This window comes from Zosterops lateralis, assembly GCF_965231275.1.
Source record: "Zosterops lateralis genome assembly, chromosome: 4".
Lineage (NCBI taxonomy): Eukaryota > Metazoa > Chordata > Aves > Passeriformes > Zosteropidae > Zosterops > Zosterops lateralis.
In genome coordinates this window covers 59841571-59863320 of record NC_139765.1, presented here as the reverse complement: position 1 = coordinate 59863320, position 21750 = coordinate 59841571, and the positions used below count along the sequence as shown (strand labels likewise).

The 21750-nt window shown below is 41.6% G+C and overlaps 1 protein-coding gene across 1 annotated transcript; it reads right to left on the bottom strand.

Annotated features, from left to right (window-relative positions):
• Nucleotides 1–1207: 1207 nt before the first annotated feature.
• SLC26A3 (solute carrier family 26 member 3) lies at nt 1208–18332 on the bottom strand (the record flags this gene model as incomplete). Its single annotated transcript, XM_083860622.1, has 20 exons — nt 1208–1297; nt 5174–5239; nt 6011–6156; nt 6644–6698; nt 8385–8618; nt 9255–9350; nt 10748–10840; nt 10929–10998; nt 11258–11364; nt 12277–12372; nt 12799–12876; nt 12966–13079; nt 13211–13358; nt 14177–14259; nt 15015–15167; nt 15860–16024; nt 16782–16939; nt 17031–17141; nt 17254–17393; nt 18202–18332. The coding sequence occupies 20 exons, from the start codon at nt 18330–18332 to the stop codon at nt 1208–1210; spliced, it is 2334 nt and encodes a 777-aa protein (XP_083716748.1).
• Between the last annotated feature and the right edge of the window lie 3418 nt (nt 18333–21750).

The following is a 21750-nucleotide window of genomic DNA, read 5'->3' as shown; positions in this document are numbered from 1 at the left end:
TTGAACTTTTCCTCTTCGTATGTATGACACAGAGTCCAGCAGAGAAATGTGCAGAGTTTGGATTAATTTTCATCCTGATTACATTTCTAAAGTAAATATCAGTATTATACAGGTTGTATTTCCCTTCATATTTATTTTATGGTGTTAAAAACAATTCTTAGCAACTCATAAATCATCTTGATACAGTAAATGTCCCTTCACACTTGTGAACTTTTGCACTGTGTTCAGATGTACTACACTCACACTAGTGACTCACACTGATCACGTTGCAGACTGAACTAGCTGCATTTTTTTGGGCAATGTGAGTGAAAATAATGATGTTTAAATCCCCTTTTAGTCTTGCCTTAGCAATAAGACACCAACTTTAGAAACTTTGCATACTCTAAATGGGATTTCTTTATTCTCTTGAGTATGAGGCATTAATTTGTTGATGCTTTTTTCTTCTTTTTAAAAATTTATTTTCAGTGTAGACTCAGTTCATGAGTGCAAGAGATTAAAATATTTAAAAATGCAGCATACATCCAGAAATGTGTGGGTGGAATAGCAGCAGGAAGCTGGTAAATTAGCTCAGTCATTATGAAACTTTAGTGAGTAATTTTGATAATACAATTCAAGTGTTTCTTGAGTGTCAGTAGAACTCATTGTAATACACTTCTGGTAATGGGAAGAGTGATAATGTCTGCAGGCGGGCAGGAATGTTTCCATTTTTATGTAGCAATATTTCACAAAAGAACTTCAGCATAACTGCTTAGAAAAAAATCAAAACAAATGAGTAACTAAATAGAAGTAAGTATGTGTCTCGTCAGGAGTTTTCTTCTGTTTAATTTGTGAAAACCAATGCTTGAACACACACTCCAAGATAATTTATAGTGAATTATTTCCTCCACTAAATAAAATCACATAAGTGCTGATGATTGTTATTCAGCTTGTTTGCAATTTTTGGGTCAGGTAAACTTTCAGGCATCTTCTTAGGAAGCAGAAGGGAAAAATGCCTACAGACTGAGAAAAGAAATTCTCCACATTCAGCACAGGGATGAGGAATAGAAAACTGCAAGTAGCATTTCAGTAAAGAAGTGCTTAACGGATACTTCTTCCTTAATAGGAACTGAGTTTGAAATTGAAAAAAATAGAAGTTTGCATGTTATAATCCTCTCTCCATTGGGCCTAAGACTTGAATAAACACTTTTAATTTTTTGGTTTTTGTATTTCACACTCCACCAAAGTGATAATCAGGCTTGAGAGTAGGCTTGAGCATCACTGGCTCTGTGGCTTCTCCATTTTCCATCCCGCTTGCTGGCTGTAAAATTGTTATTTAGTTACAAAGTGTCTGCACTGTGCTGAAGAGAGATTGGCTCAGGATATATGATGAGGAATTAATATGATGTTTAGAAACCAAAATAGCCAGATTTCTGAAGATCCCTGTCTCAAACATACAGCAGTAAATCAGCATCACCAGAGTATCACACAAGATGTTACAATCTGCATGAGGGTAAACTGCCCAGAAAAATGCTAGTATTGGAATAACAGAGAGTTGCAGAAATAACCAGTACCTGGAGGGAATCTCTCATAAAGCATCAGAAGTAAAATTGCTGCTGGTGTCAACATTGGAAAATAAGGAGTAGGGTGATCTAAGAACGTGGCAAGTAGCTGGCAGAGACATGTGATGTGGGAGTGCAAAGCACTCTGGGCAAGGCTGTCTATATGCCATGTCCATTTAAGAAATGGTGAATAGTCTTGGAAGGGGAATTTATCCTCTGTGGCACTGGGCTGTGACAGAAGAGTCATTAGTATAGAAATTAATTGTTCGGAGATGTGCAATTTAGGAAAGAGTATTTTTTTATTAACCTGAAGCCTGTCAAAGAAATCCCATATGGTTTTGAAGTGCAGTATGTGGTATTCCACCAGATACTGCACTTCATATATTGCTTTTGATAGAGATGTTTGCCTGTGTCAGTGTAGGTACCTATGAGCACAGGACTGAAAAGAGCAGATTGAGTCTGACAGTTCAGATTACACTGGTATGATGTGTAATCTGTTCCATGAACATGTTTAAGTCTCATCTTAAAACCAGTTCAGTTTTTCACTCCTCTTTTTCTAGCTGGAAAGGATCTCACCATTGTAAAAATAAGGAACAATTTTCTAATATCTTGTTCATGTTTAAGTTTGGCCAGTTAATTTTTTTGCCCTTACAGGACAATATTTTTTTTTTTTTAATCTTGCATAACTGTTCCTCTCCTAGGTTGAATCCCTGTATCTATTCCTCTTTTTGCCAGTCCTTAGCTCCAAGCTCTCCATTTTACAAAGATCCTCATAACAGTTTTCTTCATTAACATTTGATTTCATCTTTCTTGAACTGGAGAGCTCAGTCCTGAAGTTCAGAGTGTTTAGAGTGAAATTTCCCCTGTGCATGGCACAGTATCACAGAATCAATGAATGTGCTGAGTTGGAAGAGACTCGCAAAGATCATTAAGTCCAATGCCTGGCCCTGCACAGCACCATCCCTGCAAGTCACCCCATGTGCCTCAGAGCATTGCCCAAACACCTCTTGAACTCTGTCAGGCTGGTGCTGTGCCCACTGCCCTGGGGAGCCTCTTCCAGTGCCCAAACACCTTCTGGAGGAAAAACCTTTTTTTCTAATATCCAACCTAAACCTCCCCTGGCACAACTTCAGGCCACTCTCTCAGGTCCTGTCACTGGTCACCACAGAGAAGAAATCAGTGTCAGCCCCTCCTCTTCCCTTCATGAGGAAGTTGTAATTGCAGTGAGGTCTCCCCTCCATCTCCTCCAGGCTAAACAGACCAAGTGACTTCAGCCACTCCTCATACAGCTTCATCACCATCATCATTGCCCTGCTTTGGACTCTGTAATAGTTTAATACCTTTCTTATGTTGTGGTGACCAAATAATTTTCTCATTCTAGAAAGATCTATTGTGTTATAGTCTGTGTTTTTTGGAAGACTGCATTAGAAGGGCAATTTGGCAGTGTGCTAATTGTATCTGTCTTCTGGTACTGCTGTGCTGATTATCTGGCACACGACAGGTACTTGAAGTGAATCTGCTGTGGCATGCTCAGAAGAGCAGTGGGTTGGTACAGCTGCTCACCATCCATCTGGTGTCTGCAGGAAGCAGCATCTCTGTGATGCCACCAAGGGCCACATCTCCCACACCAGGTCAGACACATGATCACCCACCACAGAACCACAGCTTGTTATTTATCTGCAAATGCATGAGTGTTTTCTGAAAGCTGAACTTGTCTACTTCTGTCTTCAAGTTCACCTAATTCTTTCTATATTCAAATTGCTTCAATTTAAAACTGACTTACACCTTGGTTCATTAGCAGAGTTCATCAGATAACTCCAGATTTAAATATATATATATATATTTAACAGGTTTTCTTTTTAACACCTGCATACTCTGAAGATAAAAAAAAGTAAAAAATGTAGTTCTGGTGTGCACAGAACAATATCTCCTTCCCTTCAACCCTTCTTCAAGTCCAAAAGAACATTTCTGGCCACCCCAGCTTGATTGAAAGTCAAAACTAGGCTTTGAAAACTAAAAATTCTTCTGATTTCAGAGTGTTATTTCTTTAAGACTCCAGGAATGGTTCCTAGCTGAAGATTTTTATACCTCTAGCACTTGTTATGTGAAATTAAAAGTTCTGTCCCTTTAGGCATTGAGTGTTCTCTGAAAGTTGTGATGTAGCTCATCTTTAAGCCTTGGACTTCCAGCAGGGGTGAATTGACAGCAGTTGTGCAGACTGGGTTGTGCAGAGTAATAGAGTAGACTCTTTGAACTGAAGCCCTCTGCCCATCTGTCCATAGATCCAGGCAATTCACCCTGCCCACCTGGCAGCCTCACACCACAGTCCTCCAGCCAAGTTCTGGGCCAGTGTCTGTCCACAGGCTGGGTCTCACTGACCATGAGCTACCCTGGTGGTGCATGGACAAATGCAGCCATGCAGTCACTGAAACCATGGTGGTTCACTATACATGTATGTACAATGGTTCACTGTAAATGTATCCTCCCTTGTGCACTTTACACAAGCCCAATCCAAATGAATGAATCATGTTTTGTTGTGAAAATTCCTGTGTCTTTCTTGAACGATCTTCATAATTACATACATTAGTCACTATGTATACTGTGCTTATGCTTGTGATAGTAAGCTGAGAGCAAATTTAACTCAGTCTACTAAATATCTTACAAGTCATCAAGAAAATTTTATACAAGTTATATACATGCTGAAGATAAAATATCAGTCCTAACTATTATTCTGTGGTATCCAATATAAGATTTCAAATATTTATAGATTCTCAAGTAACTGTACAGGTTGTCTACAAACTGTGGTACGAAATAAGAAAATCTGTGTGATTTTAGCCTCCATATATGTACATAAATACATTTATATATACAGAGATACATGAAGACTAACAAGCCCATTCCAAAACCTGGAACATAACCATATGTAGTAAATTCATCTTATTTAAAAGTATCTTTCTGTCTTCATGCTCATCACAGCATCCATATTCATCTTCTGTGATACTGTGTTGCTGGACGATATTACACTTAGGAAGTCTAAAATTTTGTTTCTGTTGGAATCTGTAGGGAATGAAAAAAAAAATAAATTCCATATTCTGTAAGGAATAGCCAGGGTAAGTGTAATCTGGTAAATGATGTGTGTTTGATCCCCTAAAGCATTTGGATGGGAAGACTGGGGTCTTGCATTTCCTCCTTACAGCATTGCCCTGTGCTGGATACTGCCCTTCTCTCTGTGATGAAAGGTTGTTTGTGTCCCTTCCTTATCACTGTCTCCAGACTCTCCTTCTGCCTGAGACATTTAGACTCTGGACTAATGCTGACTTCTCTTCCACAGGGGCATTCTACCAGTGACTTTATCATGGAGAAGCTGTGGTGGACAGGTGAGGCAGCCTCTGCCTGCCTTCCCTCTGCCCCATGCACACCTCAAGGCTCATGAGCTGAGCCCCATCCCTCCTACTCCCGTAAGGCTTTGTCGTAATTCAAATCCCATCAATAAACTGTCTGGTGCCTTTCTGCCCTGGGCTGACACAAGAGCTCGGGTATGAAGATGCTTTTGTTACTTGACCTAGCTGTTCCCATAAGCAGCTTTTTTGGGCTGCATTTTCTACAGCTCATAGAGGTCATAGCCAGAGCCTTACCGTGCACTCCCGACTGCGCAGTCCGTCCCTGGGGATGATGACACAGTCACTGCTTCCACCCTTCTCCTGCAACAAGCACAAGATGTTGTGGGTTAGGAAATGGAATGCTTTTCTGTTTTTCCTTTTTCACATTAAAGAAGGTTTTGATTTTCAAATCTTTGGAACATGCCTGGGAAATTGACATAGAAGAAAGGAGGCTCTCACTTTTGGGGGTCAGGTTTTTATGACCCCCACCACATCTCTGGGTCAGTGCAGAAGATCTGGACCAGTTCAGCTAAGTGGGATTAGACAGTTTCCACATGAGCAGCATTCTGGGTCTGGTACATTGAAACACATTTATTGTATGCAGGATCCTTTCTTGCTCTTGTTTTAAGAACACTCCCAAAAAAGCCATCACCAAATCTGGCAGTACTACTACACTACTTTAGCACTCCCTTTGAAGACAGACAGGGCTGGAAAGGCTATATGCAAGCAGCATAAAGTCTGCCTTTCAAGAGGCACTGCTGCAAATGGAGGAGTCTCTGCCGGATGGGTGACCACAGAGGACTACTGGTGGATGGGCACTGTGTTCTTCCCAAAGAGGTAATTTGAAGTCCACAGCCAGGCCAGCCACCAGTGGAAATTATTCACTCCTTTCATAAATGGTTTTCCACACACCTGAACCAGGAACCACTCTTGCTTTTCAATTTGATTGGAGACCAGCTGAGTTTTAATGACTGTCTTCTTGAAAATAGAGACAGTGTAGCACACAGAGCTATAACTGTGCAGGGTGCTGCTGGAAGCCTGGCAATACTAGAAAGGCACTAAAGTAATGAAAGGTGAAGACTGTAGTGTTACCTCAGCAATCTTTAATTTGGGGGAGTTAGCTGTGTCCTTCTTCAGCAAAATGTGTAAAACTGCATCATGAATGGTGAGGAAAAACATGGATGACTTAATCTCTTCATCAAAAAATGCACTTCTCTCCAGTTTTTCCAGGAGGCCCTCTGTGAGGGAACAAAATCAAAGCATGAGGTGACCCACAGGCCTTAAGAAGGAGGAAATTGTGTATCCTGAGCATGCCCACTGAGTGAACATGGGAGTTGCTGCTATAATGCACTTTTTTATTTATTAGAGCGGATGGCTTCACAGATATCAAGAGGATGGAACATAAATGCCTATCAGTAGTTTCCTGCTCTATGCCAAGCAGGAAGGAATTTGAGCCCCTTTTCTTATTTAATGCCTAGCCCAGGGTCCTGCAGCCCAGAGCTGTACTGCACAGCAGTGGCTGTAGGTAAAAGGAGCCATCACACACAGTCCCAGCCTTTTGGGGACAGCATGGGAGCAACAACACCTCCACTTAGTGGGACCTGTTTGCTATCCAAGACTGGAAGGTAAAACTGGGTGATCCTCCACAGCCATACTCAGTGGTCAACAGGGGAGGCAGTGGGACAAGGTGTCTGTGGTGATGCCGATGCAAAGGGAAGTACTCACCAGGTGCCCCAGCAATGTAAATGTCAATGTCGAGCCGGACAAATTCTTTCAAAGTCTGTTAAACCAGAAGGAAGAATCATTTAGATTCTGCTGGGCTTGCTGATTACCATTATAGTGATTAGCCAGAGCACATACACCAACCACTCTATGGCATTTAAGATCTATGATGGTAAGTGGCTCTAGACTCAAATTCTGTTCACATAGAGGCAGGACAATCTCTCCACATGGCTGCAGACAGGGATGGCCAAGCATTTTGAAAAGAGGCAGTACTGAAAATGTTTAGCTCACAGAGAAGTACGTGATCTTTCAGTAGCTGTATGGCTTTGTTGTATCTACATGATATGTGATGAAGCTAAAATAATTACTTCACAATCTTCGGAGAGAGATTTTTGTAACTGGGAACTTGAGCAGAACTACAGCTCCCACTCTCATGGTGGGTCTTTAGTTCCTATGGAAATAACCATAAGAACCCTCTGTGTCTCTAGACAGTTAATTGTAGCTGCTACTGTTGAAAATGTTGTGCTTTTTGCTTTGTTCAAGGTCATCTGGGGAAGCAGAAATTGAACTCCAATGTTCCAACTCCAACTGGGTGTTTAAAGCCATATTTCATATCTATATTTCTGTAAAGTTTCCCAAAATCTTTTCAGGTGAAGGGTACCACAGCCAACACTTTAATTCCAAGACAATTTATATTGATTATTTAGACCATTTTCTAAACATTTTCTATAGAAAATGTACATTCAAATTCACATCAACTCAAAGTTTGCCACTGGCCTTCCAGTCCATGTAGCAATGCCTTTAAGAAGCAGACTACAAACACGGAATAGAATCATAGAATGGTTTCAGTTGGAAGGGACCTAAAAGATCATCTTGTTCCAAACCCCTGCCCTGGACAGGGACACTTTACACTGGAGCAGGTTTCTCAGAGCATCATCCAACTTGTCATTGAACACTTTCAGGGGTGGAGCATCCACAGCTTCTCTGGGCAACCTATTCCTGTATTTCACCACCCTCACAGCAAAAGATTTCTTCAAATCACAACCCCCCCTCTTTCATTTTAAAGCCATTGTCTCCTGTCCTGTCACTGTATACCCCTGTAAGAAGTCCCTCTCCATGCTTTTTTTATAGGCTACCTTAAAGTATGGAAAGGCCATATGGAGGCCTCATAGCCTTCTCTTTTCTAGGCTGAACAATTCCAACTCTCTCAGCCTTTCCTCATAGGAGAGATGCTCCAGCCCTCTGATCCTTTCCATGGCTCTCATCTGGACCTGCTCTAAGATGTCCATGTCTTTCCTGTGTTGGGGACCCCACAGGGGGTCACAGTACCTCAGGTGAGGTCTCATGAGAGTGGAATAGAATCTTTGATAAGAGTGAGGAAGAATCACCTGCTGGTCACACTTCTTTTTATGCAGCCCAGGATATGATTGGCTTTCTGGCCTGTGAGTGCACATTGCTGGGTCACGTCCAACTTTTCATCCACCAGTATTCCCATCTCCTCCTCCTCTCCAGGACTGTTCTCAATCCATTTACTCCCTGGTCTGTATTGATACTGGGGACTGCCCTGATCCACATGCAGTACTTTGCTCTTGGCCTTGTTGAACTCCATGAGGTTCAGATGGGCCCACTCCTGTCCAGGTCCCTCTGGGCACCATCCCATCACTCATGTATATCCCTCAAATGTAACTGCATTTGTAAGTTTTTCTTTTACATGATCGCTGTTTGTCTTGTGAATTGTGATTACCTTTCGGAGGATTGTCATGGCAGAAAAATCAAGGAAGGACACTGATGAGAAATCCAGAATGATGCTGTGGAGGTTGACCTGGGGCACAGTGATGCCAGGGGGAAGGTCAGAGTCCCAGTTGATCCGAATGGGCAAGTCTGTCATGACGGTGGGCTGGTCCAGCTCCTCTATCTGGTTGTTGTCTAACTCTTCATCTGACTCATATGTAGGGTTAGCCATGCAAATCAAGCCTTTCTGTGTTGACACAGAAAAATGTCATAATTAATTCTCTTCTTTAATACCCAGCCAGGGTAGTGGTACTTCTTACACAAGGGCAAGAATAATTGCAATGCACAACTTCCCATGAGATCATGAGATCTTCCCATGAGACAGAACAGGACCCATCTGGAAAATGCTGTCTCTCCCTTGTCTGGAGAAGTATGGAAATTATTTAATCATAATCACTTAATGATGGCATTTTATTGTTTCCTGAAGCCAGCTGTCAGATACATTTTAATTCAGTAAGTTTGGAATAAGTCAACACAAAGCATGCAGGATTTAAGCTAGAAGAAAACCAGCTTTATCCTACCATTAATGCAGAAAGATGTTCTCCTCTGTGGGATCTGATCCTGCTATTTGTTGCCAAGCAAAGCTTAGACAAGGTGAACATGTACAAGCTCTGCCCATGGTAAATCTGTAGGCCTCTAACTGTGGGAGCCATCTAAAATCTTTGTTTTAAAATGTGTTTATGTGTTTATGTCATGAAGTGGCAACTTGGGGAATAGTGTATCTAATTAAGAAGAGAGGCTATGAGACCTTTCTCTGCCATGTAAAACCAGGGAGCTTGGTTGCTTAACTCCCCCCTCACCCCTGGGAGGTTGCCTTACATACCGGTGTCACTTGCAGCTCTCCTTTCTTCAGCATCTTCTTAATCTTCCTCAGAGCTTTATTGCGTTTCCTCAGGACTCTCAGTGGGTTGAAGCCAACCTGCAAAAACAGCATTTTGAATGATTATATAAAAAAACACCTCTGTGACACCACGGGAAGGACAAAGCATCTCACATAGTTTTTCTTTACAGTCATGATGACCATAGTTTGAACTTGATGTTGTCTACCACTTCTCACAAATTCAAACAAGGGCTCTATCTAGGTTGGATGGATGTCTACAGGAATGGCAACAAATGAGGCAGAGCTCTCTGTCCTGCTTTAGGACACCAGCATGGACAGCATTATAGCAGTGACAATGCTTAGCATGAGCCAGTAACTCCAGCAGGCTGGCACAGTGCTGGCATGTCCTGCTCACCTGCATTATGAGGTGGTCACCCAGGTGACTAAGATCAGAGAGCTCATGGTTTGTATCTGCTTTGTGGGTCATTCGCCCACTCTTTTTCCTGAAGAAAAAAACCAGATTTTATCATGTTGGCTGCCTATGTTGCTTGAACCTCTGAGCTGGTTTTAATTTAATTTAATTCCTCTGAACGGAATTAGATGGCAGATAAATTAGGCTAATAATAAAATTAGACTAAAATACTAAATTCCTGCAAGTCTTCTACCTCATCCATCTAGTGTGTACAGGACAAAGGTGTTAGAAGTATCTGTATTTATAGAGAAAGAGTGGTATGAACATCTGCAATCACAGAAAAAACTTGAGGGTCTTCCGAGGGGAAAGCCAAGCATGTGGAGAACCAAATGTGTCAGATTCCCTCATTCCTCAGCCAGTTTCAGTCCTTCATGTGAAGAATGAACTGTTCATTACAAGTGCTCAGGGGAGTCACTGCTTATCAACTCCCCACTAAGAGCAGCAGGAAGGGGAGCTTATGGTGCAAGTTGTGTTTGGGCTGGGGGTGGTGGGCATCATTCACACTGTGGGGGCTCAGGGGTCCTGGACCTCTGTGCTGGTTGTGCTGGTTATGAAAGTCTGTCTGCATTCACCAGTTTGTTATGAAAGATGTTAAGACCTCTTTGATAGATTGATTCCATTTGGCATTCTTCTGACTGTTGTGGTTCTTGGGGCAAGATGAGTAAACTAGAATTTATTGTGTGTAAATAATATGAGAGCAACTAAAATAAAATAAAATAAAGTTAAATTAAATTAAAATCCATTTATATTATATATGTTTGCACTCCTTCAAATATGTATTGTTATGGTATAAGTATAAATATGGTATAAACATTGCTATGGTGTAAGTTCAGCTCAGCATGAGTCAGGCTGTTCTCTTTCTCAGAGATGTGTGCATACATGTGACACTACAGTAGTGGCAACAGTATAATGAAAATTCACCCTTGAACTGTGAAATGACTGCATATATAGTAGCTATTGAGAAACTGTATCCAGCTTAATGTGTCATGCAATTCATACGTTCAGAACAGCCCCAGACACTTACAGCAGTGATGAGTTTCTCTCTGAAGAATTCAATATTAGCGAAGAAGATTGGAGAGGAGCATCTGAAAATCTTCACTCCCTCTGGCTCATAAATCTGTAAAATGAAGCAAAAGTGTCAGTAGCAATGTTTGCTATAGAAGCACAAGTGCAGCAGATGGTAAAAGAAATGAGACATTTCTTACATCAGAGTAATCCTTCCTGTTTCTGTAGATGTTACTTCTCCCAACATTGGCCAAAACAGTGCAGCTTGGACTGTGAACAAACATACACACAATTATTGGTATCCCACATCAAAACTTGAGGGATGGGAAGGATCAAATGAAACCATCTCAGCTGGGGTGGCGCACTGAAGCAAACCCCACGTCCAAAGGTTTACGCCTGCAAATTATTTTTCCATGCATAGTTGCTGGACAGACCAAGGCCCAGACAGGGCTGTTGCCCTTCTCTGTACAGAGGGAGATAACTCATAAGAGAAGGCCCTGGGATATCACTGCATTCAACAAGTACTCACATCTGGGAGCGGATCACCACTGTCAGCAGCTGGAATGCCACAGCTGCTACTAGTCCAAAGTCCAGGCCAAGAAAGACAGCAGATAAGAAAGTAAACACCCATATAACCTGTAATGAGACAGTGGATGGCAACATTATAAGCCTGACAAGTACCTGGGTCATGTGCTCAGGGTGGGAGCAGGAATAGATCTCAGATGTGGCCCAGGATGTCCATCTGCTTTTGGTAAGGATTTTTTTCTTGTAAAACAGGGCCAAAGTCACTAACCAGAGCACCAGGGAGTGTTTATAGGGACAACATTTTCTAGACAATAAAGGCTTAGAATGGGATAGGTAGTTCACTAAAAGCTCAATGAAAATCCAGCAGAAAGGCAAGATTAGAGGTAAATCAGAAATCTGGTAAAGCTGAATTGTAAATGTGCAAATATAGGTGCTGTGAGCGTACACGACTGATAAGTGACTAGATAATACTGAAGAACTTTTAGCCACAGAGCTCAAAGCATTTTCATGGGCCACATAACTGCTTGATTGCTGGGAAAACTGAGGCCTGGAACCATTTGTGAGCCTAAATTTTCTGAGAGGTAACAAGTCCTGCCCTCTAGCCACAAACTTTGCCATTTGGAGTAAACCCTTCAAGTCCCAGTTTTCATTTATCTTGCTGTGCATTATCCATATAACATCCTGAGTGATTGTGAGAAAGTGTCCCTGCATGCTTAGTTAAGGCAGTAGATATTTGGATATTTTCTGTTATTTAGGCATTTTCTGTAACTGTCCTATCTGACTTTATAAAATGCAGTATTTTAATAGATTTTGATGAAATGGATGAAAACTAAGTTAAGAGTGAGAATTGACTCAAAATAAATGAGACAAAATGGAAAACATAAGCAAGTGGTATACCAGTAATAAAAGCATGCAACTATTGAACTTTCTGTTTAGTGAAGTAAAACAGGGATAAAAAAAAGAAAATTTGTATGATAGATTACTTTTGCAGAGCACTTCTCATGCTTGTGAAACTCAACTTACACAGTCATACTTGTCCTTTCTCCAGAGGATGCTCACTTCCTTGAACTGCATGAGCATTCCTTTCAAATTGCCAAGAGCCAAAGATGCAAGGACTGACTGTTAAAAAGACCAAAACACATGTTCCATGTTTAAGCAAGCAAAGAAAATGTAGAAGATTAGGAATTAAAAGATCATACAAATAGGCTCAGAGTGCAGCTGAAAGGCCAGGAAGCTGCTCCCGATGTATCACTGCTGCTGGAACATCCTCAGCTATGGTGCAGTGCAGGTGTCTGACTTGAGGCTGTAAATCCCACTTATTTTTGGCACCTGAAAGTTGGTGCTGTGGTTTTTGGTCTTTGGGTATTTGTGTTCCCGTTGAAGGACCAGATGTAGTGGTCCTCTCTGGCATAATGTGGGCAGAAGAACCAAGCTTCTCAAACTCTATTTGGCTCCCACTGAAGTCTATGAACACTCACAGTGTTCTCACAGAGCAGTCCTGTCTTTGGGAAGCAGGAGGAAGCATTAGATGAAACCAGTGAATACCTTCTGTAATGGTGCCAGGAGAAACCCAATGGCCAAGATCACAATCAAAATAATGACAGATGAGATAATGCCAGCAATCTGCATGAGAGAACAATTCCACAATGAATAAGTGCCCACAGTTAAAAGAGCCATCATTAAATGCCATCATGACCTGTTGTCTTCCATACCTGTGTTTTGCCTCCTGTGCTCTCCTGCACACCTGATCTTGACAGAGCAGTGCTGGAGGCAAATCCCTTGAATGATCCACCAACTATATTACCCAGCCCAAAAGCAATTAGGTCCTGAAATAAAAATAAAAGAGATTGTTCTTAGGAGCTGGTTCGTGACAGTTATTCACATGGCAAAGCTGTCCTAAAATGACTTATTTCCCATTAATGAATGCAGTATATTGATCTCTGTGTTATTTGCCTACCTGGTTGCCATCTATTGGGTAGTCATGCTTGATGGAATACACCTTAGCCACAGAGAAGGCCACTGCAAACCCAACGAGTGCGATGGAAAAGCCATCACCAATACACTTCTGGAGGATGCCTACATCAGGTGCAACAGGCACTTGAAACCTGAAAGACAAAAAAATCTGCTCATTAAGGGGATGCCTAAGGGTCTTTTGCAGATCCCAGGGAAAATTCCTCTCTGGACTTTTTTTCCCCTTATTTTTTGCCCAGTGAAGTGAAATCTGAAGAAAGGAGACTGTTGAGAAGAAATAGTTGTTCCTCTGCAAACTTCACCTACTAACACCCCTGGGGCTACAGAGACCACCCTAGACTCATTCTGCTGTCCTAGTAAATGTCTTCCTCCCTCTTTTTAACTTAACATGTGCCTCCTGATTCTTTACGGCAAAATTCTGGCATAGTCAGATGAAGTCTATGTATAGATGTATATTCTATAAGTGGATAAATAATCTTTATGTGGCTATAGTCCTGGACAGGCAGATGTTGAGGCCTCTGGAGAATAATGGTGCTGAGGAGATGCTGATGGCTGGTCATGGGACCAGGCAGGAGAATTGTGCAGGGTCCTGGTGGCTTCCCAGGGCTGGTGGTGGTTGCTGAACTGTGCATGTACTGTGAGAGAAACAGAGGAGTTCAGGAGTAAGTAGTTCAATAAGAAAAACAAACATCAACCTCCTGCTCACCAGCTGCCTCAGAAAGTGAAGGACACAATTATTTCATGTCTCTGTGTACTTCTTGATGAGTAGGAGATGTGCTCTAGGGTGTAACTTTTGTGTACTGAAAGTGTGTTGTATCATTGAGTGAAAAATGTTTGTTTATCTACTGAAAGAAGATAAAGCAGATAATTTTAATCAGCATAGCTGAACCCATTTAACACTGCTGAACTAAAGAGAACATTTTGCTCCACTGGTGAATTGTAAGTCACTTACCCTTCCTCTAGTTTTCCTACAACAGCTACTCCAAATTTTTCTTCAAAGTTGACAAAATAGGAAAGCAGTGCTGCTAAGACTGTCTGAAAGATAATAAACCACGCCTCCATTAGGCACATTAAAGCAAGAGTGTGAAGAATGTATTAAATACCATTACTTTCCTTCTCTTACACATTGTCCAGCCTCATCACTAGTGGCAGAATTCTGCCCCAAGTTTTCACATCCCTTTGCTGTTCAGATGTCATTCCTGAATGACCTTACAGGCATGGGTTTACATTCACAAATCACACAGATTGTAACAGAATATCTTACTAACAACGGAGATCATGCCACCCAGTAAACCAGGTATATTCTAACAAGGTGCTGTAATACTCTGGGGGAAAACAAGTACTATTTGAGTCTATACAACATCCTCCAGGATTTTTAGGGGCTTGATGCCCCTGTGAGGCTTTCTCCACCCCTCTGCTACTCAGAGTGGGCAAAACCTTCTGCTGCTGGAGGGCAAGATAATTTTGTCTGGCCATAGATGTCCAGGACTTCAGTGGCTGCTTGCAGGTGTGGTGCAGAAGTGCCTCAGCTGTGAGACTGCAGATGGCTGGTGTCAGAGCCAATTCTGCCCAAGGAAAAAAGTCATAGTTTATAACACCTCAGATATGTTCAGTTAAGAACAGCTATGTGGAAGTAAAAGATCTCACAACAGCTCCTGAATGCTGTAAATTTTTCTTTATAGGAAAAATGATAACGCATCATTTAATGGATTACAGGACAATAAACAGTTAAACCTCTGCTTCCTATGTTGTAATATGGAGCAATTGCAAAATCAAAGGAAGTGACTCACCACAAGGAGTTCGATCGGGAAGGGAGTTGGTAACTTTTCCTTGTATCGATCGTTCATTTCTTTAACCACAAACACGATAAGCAGGACAATCAGTGATGTGACAAGGTCAGCAACATTTGTGTCTCTGATCTGGCTGAAAAAGCTCTCCAGAGTCTGCAGAATCAGGAAGAAACATGTGCTGCTTTAGAAATAGTCGTGCCCTGGCACAGTAGCATTATCCCTTCCAGAAGAACCTGTATCTCAATGGCTCCAAGGATTGTGCTGTTTGGGATTTATTTCCTGTGGCATGACGTGGACTGCAAGCCCCCATGAATGTATTTGCATCTGCCAAATGATGAAGCATCTGCGAAAAACCCTTTCCACTAACTTGTGACCCTCTTCTCCAGATTTGCCCCTGAGGGAGGGTTGGAACAACAGGCATGTCCATGATAGGAAGCACAAGCAATGGCATTGCGGGGCAGGTGCCTTTCTCCACTCCTTCCTTCCTGTCCTTCTTCTCCCTCCTTTCTCATCCAATAACCCTCACAGAGTCATACGCAAATTAAATATGTACAATATCAGTCCAGTAAAAATGAATAATTAAATCCTTAAGGCAGAGTTGAGTGCTTAATTGAAATATGCCAACACAAAATAGTAAATATTATCTAATTATCCCAATAGATAACTTGGTGCTTGGTAATAAATTTAAAGATTGGTCAAATACTAATAACATATCTCTCATTTTTCTCTCATTTTTCCTCCTGCTTTACAGTATTTATGCTGAGTTGTTATTACTGCTTTGTGATACACTGTCAGAAATACATCACAGGTAGATCAATAGCAAATAATGAACACCTAGCACTTACATAGATGATGCCAAGTGGTACATTAAATCCGGGGACAGGTAGCTGAAACATGAATTTCAGTTGAGATACCAAAACATGGACAGCTGCAGCAGTTGTGAAACCACTGATCAATGATTGTGATAGATAAATAACGATGAATCCAAACTGGAAAATTCCCAGAAGCAACTGAAACACAAAATAAGAATAGGTCGGTGGGATTCACTTGTGTTTTTAAGGAATCTTTGAAAGAAAGACAGCCATAAATAATGAAAGCAAATATTTTCATCTAATCTCATCCATCCAGAGATTAAGGAATGTACTGTCATCAGACTTGCAACAAAAGTTAAAATTTAGCAACAGAGGGCATAATACTAGTAAGAGTAATTGCTACAGCAATTAAACCCTCTTATTTTTATTTTATAGCTAAAATATACATCCTTATTTGGAAGGTTTTCAGTTCCTATATTTTCACATGGTACAACTGTTTCACAAAGCAACAAATGTATTCGTATGTTAGGAAGGTGGGAACTGTAGGAATTATTTATTAGGAAGTAAAAATAAAAGTTTTTTTAAAAAAAAACCCCAAATCCAAATATTTTACTACTTCAAGGCAGAGCTTTTACTCCCCTAGGTGCATCTGCATTGTTCACATTACTTTCACAGCTACATTTTTCCTATCCAGCAGATAATCTTTTTTGCTGTAGGTGTCGGTTGCAGCTGTGTGGGCTGTGGGGTCAGGGCTGTGCAAAACCAAGGATTTCACAGCACATGTGAGTGTCTGGTCACTGGAGAGAACAGATGTCTCCTAATCAGTGAGCCAGGGTCAGTTACATGGCAAGTAGAAGAGGATTACTTTGGTGACCACAACAGCAGAAACCAGAGAGGAAGGTCAGGCCACCCTCCATCTATTCACATAGGTGCACACACACATACATTTACCAACCTGAATAACCCCAGAAAGGAAGGTTACAGATGCAGCCACCATCACCCTCTCATCGTTTATTGCTGAGGTATTTGTGGAATTGCCATTTCCAATGCTGTCATCAGGGACCAGCCTGGTGACGACTCCTCCCACCATAAGGCTCAGGACGGGGAAGGGACCTGAGCAGCACAAGGCACTTGTTAAAAGATCTGAAGAGGCAGCATGTACTTCTTCATCAGTGAGGAGGGTAAGTGGTGTGCCTGAACTTACCCACTGCGATATGTCTCGATGTGCCAAAGATAAAATAGACCAGGATAGGGAAGAATGCTGCATAGAGTCCATAGCTAGGGGGGACATTCACCAGCAAAGCAAAGGCCAGACCTGTAAAGACAGAGGGTCAGGGAAGGTGGAGTGTGTGTTGTGGGCTGAAGCCATCAGTGCCTTAGCACCTGGCTGAGCAGGCTGTATCAGGACACACATTTCCCAAAGGTACCTTGCAGCACAGCCACAAGCCCTGTGTTGATGCCAGAGATGATGTCACTCAGGATCCACTCCCTGAAGCGGTATGCTGGCAGCCAGGAAGCCACTGGAAACAAACTCAAAGCAATTTTTTTGACCCTTTGTCGGGAGCAGCTGCAAAGGCACAAGGGAACAAAATTTTGTCAGTGAACAGATTGGCTGAATTGCAGCCTGTTTCAGAGAGGTGAGGAAAGGGGAAGAATTCAGGGTTTGGCTGCCAGAAGACAAAATCTCACCCAGACACAGCCCTGATCAAACTGCCCTGTCATTTGTGCTTCAGGGTATATCCAGTGGCCTTCAGAGGTCCTTTCCAACCCAAATTCTCATAGAACCCCAGAATGGCTTGGGTTGGAAAGGAATCTCTGTGGACATCTAATCCAAACTCCCACCTCAGTAAGCAGGCATGCCATCCACTGGGTCACGTTTCTCAGAGCCCTGCCCAAAATGACCTTGAAGATTTCCAGGGACAGGGCATCCACCACATCTCTGGGCAACCTCTGTCAGTATCTTACCACCCTCATCATAAAAAAATACTTCCTGGTATCCAGTCCAAATCTACCCTCTGTTAGTTTAAAACCATCATCCCTTGTCCTGCTGCAGCAGGCCATGGTAAAAAGCCCAAGTACGTCTTTTTTATAAAACCTCCTCAAGAACTGAAAGGGTGCAGTAAGGTCTTCCCAGAGTCTGTGCTGCCAAGGGCCCAGAAAAGAGAAGCTACCTTACATACAGCTGTAGGGAGGCTTCTAGGGGTAACAGCAGTCAAAATCCATTAGAAATATCTGACATTGAATTCAGTTAATGAATTTTCACTTGCTACATTGGAATGGGAGATGGACACTGTCTATATGGAGTTCATGCTTTCCAAGAGCAGTCAGCACTGTTTCTTAGATCTAATCTTAAAAAAAAAAATACATCTCCTTACCTAAAATAGAGTTTCAGGTGATCCCAAAAGGTTTTATGGTATCTGTGCAATTTCTCGTGCTCTTCGTTGAATGCATTCTCTGAGTAGACACGTCTGGCTACAACATATTGGTTACCCACAGGTTCAACCATTTCTCCTGAAATGTCAGTATAGGATGGTTATTGTGTGTGCTCCACTCTGCCTCAGGCACTTAAAAACCTGAAATGAAGAACAGGGTTAGGTCTTTATGTACTGTGGGGCGGGCAGCCATAGCATAGCTGAGTGAGCTCCAAACTGAGCGTTACCACCTTTGAAGATCAAAAGAGGGATGGTTGAGACACCTGCTTCACTTTGCCAAAGTGATCTCCTGCCCTGCTCCTCCTCCCACTGCAGAGCAGTGTTTCACTGGAGCATGAAGTATTTCTTTCTAAAGATGCAGGCAAAAAGTGGACAAGATGGTTTTTGAGTTAATTTATCTCTGACTCAGCTGTGTACAATCAGAAACTTCCTCCCCCAAAGGAGATTAATTTCCTAAAGAACAAACAAGCAGATCCCAAGCAGTTTCTCTTTGTGGCACTGCTGGGAGGGCTGGGAGCTCACGAGGTGAAAGGCAGAGTCCAGGCAGGGTTCAGCCATCCTCTCCTGGATTCAGAGACAAGGCTGAATGTATTGGGTTGTGTTTGTGTGAGAAGGAGATCAGGCTCTGTAGTAAAAAAGCATGATATTGCTGCCTATTATTTGTAAGATTTATTTCCACAGATTGTCTGGACTGCTTCTCATCTGTTTCATGTTCATGAACAGTTGTTGCAATGTTACCTGAGTGCTATTTTCTGCCTTGCCCCAGCCCACATTTATATATTTGTGCTGGAAAGAAACTGTCTTGGGTCACTCCAGAAATGACCCCTGGAACCCACATTACACATGAGAATGAGTCTGCTTGTCACTCACTTCAGTCAATCAATACCACTGGGTATTTTGCAGCAATTAATTGATGCCATCACTGTGCTGCTCACTGTGCTGTTATGTTTCTCATTACGCCACACATTCTTCCCACATTATATTCACCTAAAATCTGTACTATCTAAAAATATTTCTCTCAGTTCAAGCCACCATTAAATATTTAATATAGTACTAGTCCCAGACAGAAGCTGTGGAACTTGTTCTTTGTAGCAACAGTTGGACTAGACGATTGCTGTAAGATCCTTCCAACTGGAACTAATCTGTTCGATCCTGTTCTATTTTGTTTTGACTCAGTGATGAAGAAGAACTGTAGGAAGCAGGTAAGCAAGTAGTCTTTTGGGACCCTCATAATAGAGGGTTTTTATTTATTTTCTCTCCCTCAATGAAAATGGTCCATGGTGCCTTGGTGCTGGCTGGTGGTCTCTTGCCCATGTCTATCATCTGACTCTTGCTGAAATACCCTACGTGCATTTCTAATTCAGATCTGTGAGTACTCAACATTTGGAGATAGCACAGCACAGATTTTAATATGGTACAAAGTTGTTTGCATAGTTATGAACAGATGAAAAGTTTTTAATCTAAGACAATTTTGGCATTAACATGTGAATCTCATCTTGAAACTTTGCTACAGCTCAGAGCCTATCATTGACCTATTTAAAGTGCTTTCTTTTTAGTTTCCTTATTGTTCATTCTGTGGAAATTCATAGACATGTGTCCGTAAGTCCAAACCATGACAATGAACCTCTTAGATATTTTGTTGACATACTATTCTTGCACAAAGGATTCACTATTTTGGCAATGGGTTAAACACTTTTACTCTCTGTTTTAACATAAAAAAATAGATCTGTAATATTTTCCAAAAACTGGCAAGCAATTATTCTAGGAGGCAAATGCTCAAAATCTAAGCTCATTCAAAACAGCAGCTTTTGCAAAGCCAGTTAAAATCATACTCTGAACTGTAATTTTACACTACTGTCCCTCCCTCTGTTGGGATCAGAGCTCCAAAAGTGAGTCTGATAAAATTTCAATGAAAAAAAAAATAGTTCAGTATATTCCCTGATAAATTGGGGTTACTTAGATTTGCAAGAAGTCGTTTTATCTATTAAAGGTTTTAAAATTGTTCTGTTTCCTAGGCTGTGTGTCTGCCTTTTAGACTTCATGGCACAAAGAGGAATATTGCTGAAAGTCCTGTGGAATAGTTTTGTCCATTACATTATAGGGCACCAGATGTACTATTTTTACCCTTTGAAAAGTTCATAAGCCGAAAAAAAGTGTATGAGGGACTCTTTCATTTCAGATTTTCCTCAGTGCTGCAGCTGCTGTAGCTTTTGAGAGTAATTCAGTCGTCCCTCCTCCTCCTTGCCCAGTCATTCTTTCTTCAGGCTAAATTTACTGCCCCAATCTCAGGGAGCATAAAATAACGTCTTTACAACTCTCTAAACTTCCTTTGGTTTATTAGTGCTGGGCTTATTGAAGGTGTAAATGTTTGCATGTGTTTTTAACCTCCTGATTGGACCCTTAATTTACAGAGTCCCTTGCGGGCCGATGGCTTAGAGCTGCAGGGGGAGACCAGGAGCCTCGCCAAGCTGAAGTCTGCATTAAACACCACTGTGCTCCAGTGAGGTTTAACCAAGGCAGCCCAAGCACCTACAGGGCAGCGGAAGATGCCTTCAGCCTGTTCGCTGTCAGGTAAACAGGACCACACGGAGCAGCACCTTGCTGCAGGTAGATACCACTGCTGCTAGGCAAGCTTCCCCTGTCTCATTCCCTCTCCCAAGGCTCTGTCAGCAGCTGTCAGATACCACGACTGCAGCCAGAACTGCCTTCCTCTTGCTCACTCTCATTTTCTTCCCATAGATCTTTAAAAAGATGGAATGCCCTCAATATAGGGAGGTTTCTTATCAATCAGAGATATTACATATTTTTGGGTGTTCTAAAGAAAAGGAGGATATTGTGAAAAGTAACAGCATGGTGAAGGCCAATGTCCTTACAAATTCTCTAAAAGAGAAGTCTGTACTACTGTAACCCACACTGCCTCTCTAGAGTGCCTTGGGCCCCTTGGGGGACAAGACCAATTCTTCTGATGACTTCTATAATTTGTCTACTCACACATGAGGAACACCAGCACAGACCAAGCTTAAATTGCATAGATATTGAGTGGTTGCAACTTTCAGTCACTATTGACCAAGACTAGATCTGAAATGAAACTCCAGAGACAACATTCGGGTTCAGTTTTAATCTATATAGCCTCTGATCCTGTTCTCATGGTCAGGAATTAACAGCATTGCCATTTCTCATACGTAAAAATCTCCAACTCCACTGCTAATCCCTCAGCTCTGTGAAATCATGGAAATGCATATTTTCATGTGTGCCATTTTGTTGAGAGGATTAACAAAGGGATATTTTTTTCCCTTTATTGAGTTATCCTAAATATTGACTAAGAAGTACATAAAAAATGCAATTTAAATTAAATAATTAAATATTAACATTGTCCATCCCACTTTTAAATCTATGTATACCCAATTACAAATTGAACTTCTCTGCTATATAAACAATTGAAAAATACAAAAAAATTCCACAAAGGAAACTTTTACATTTTACAAAGAATAA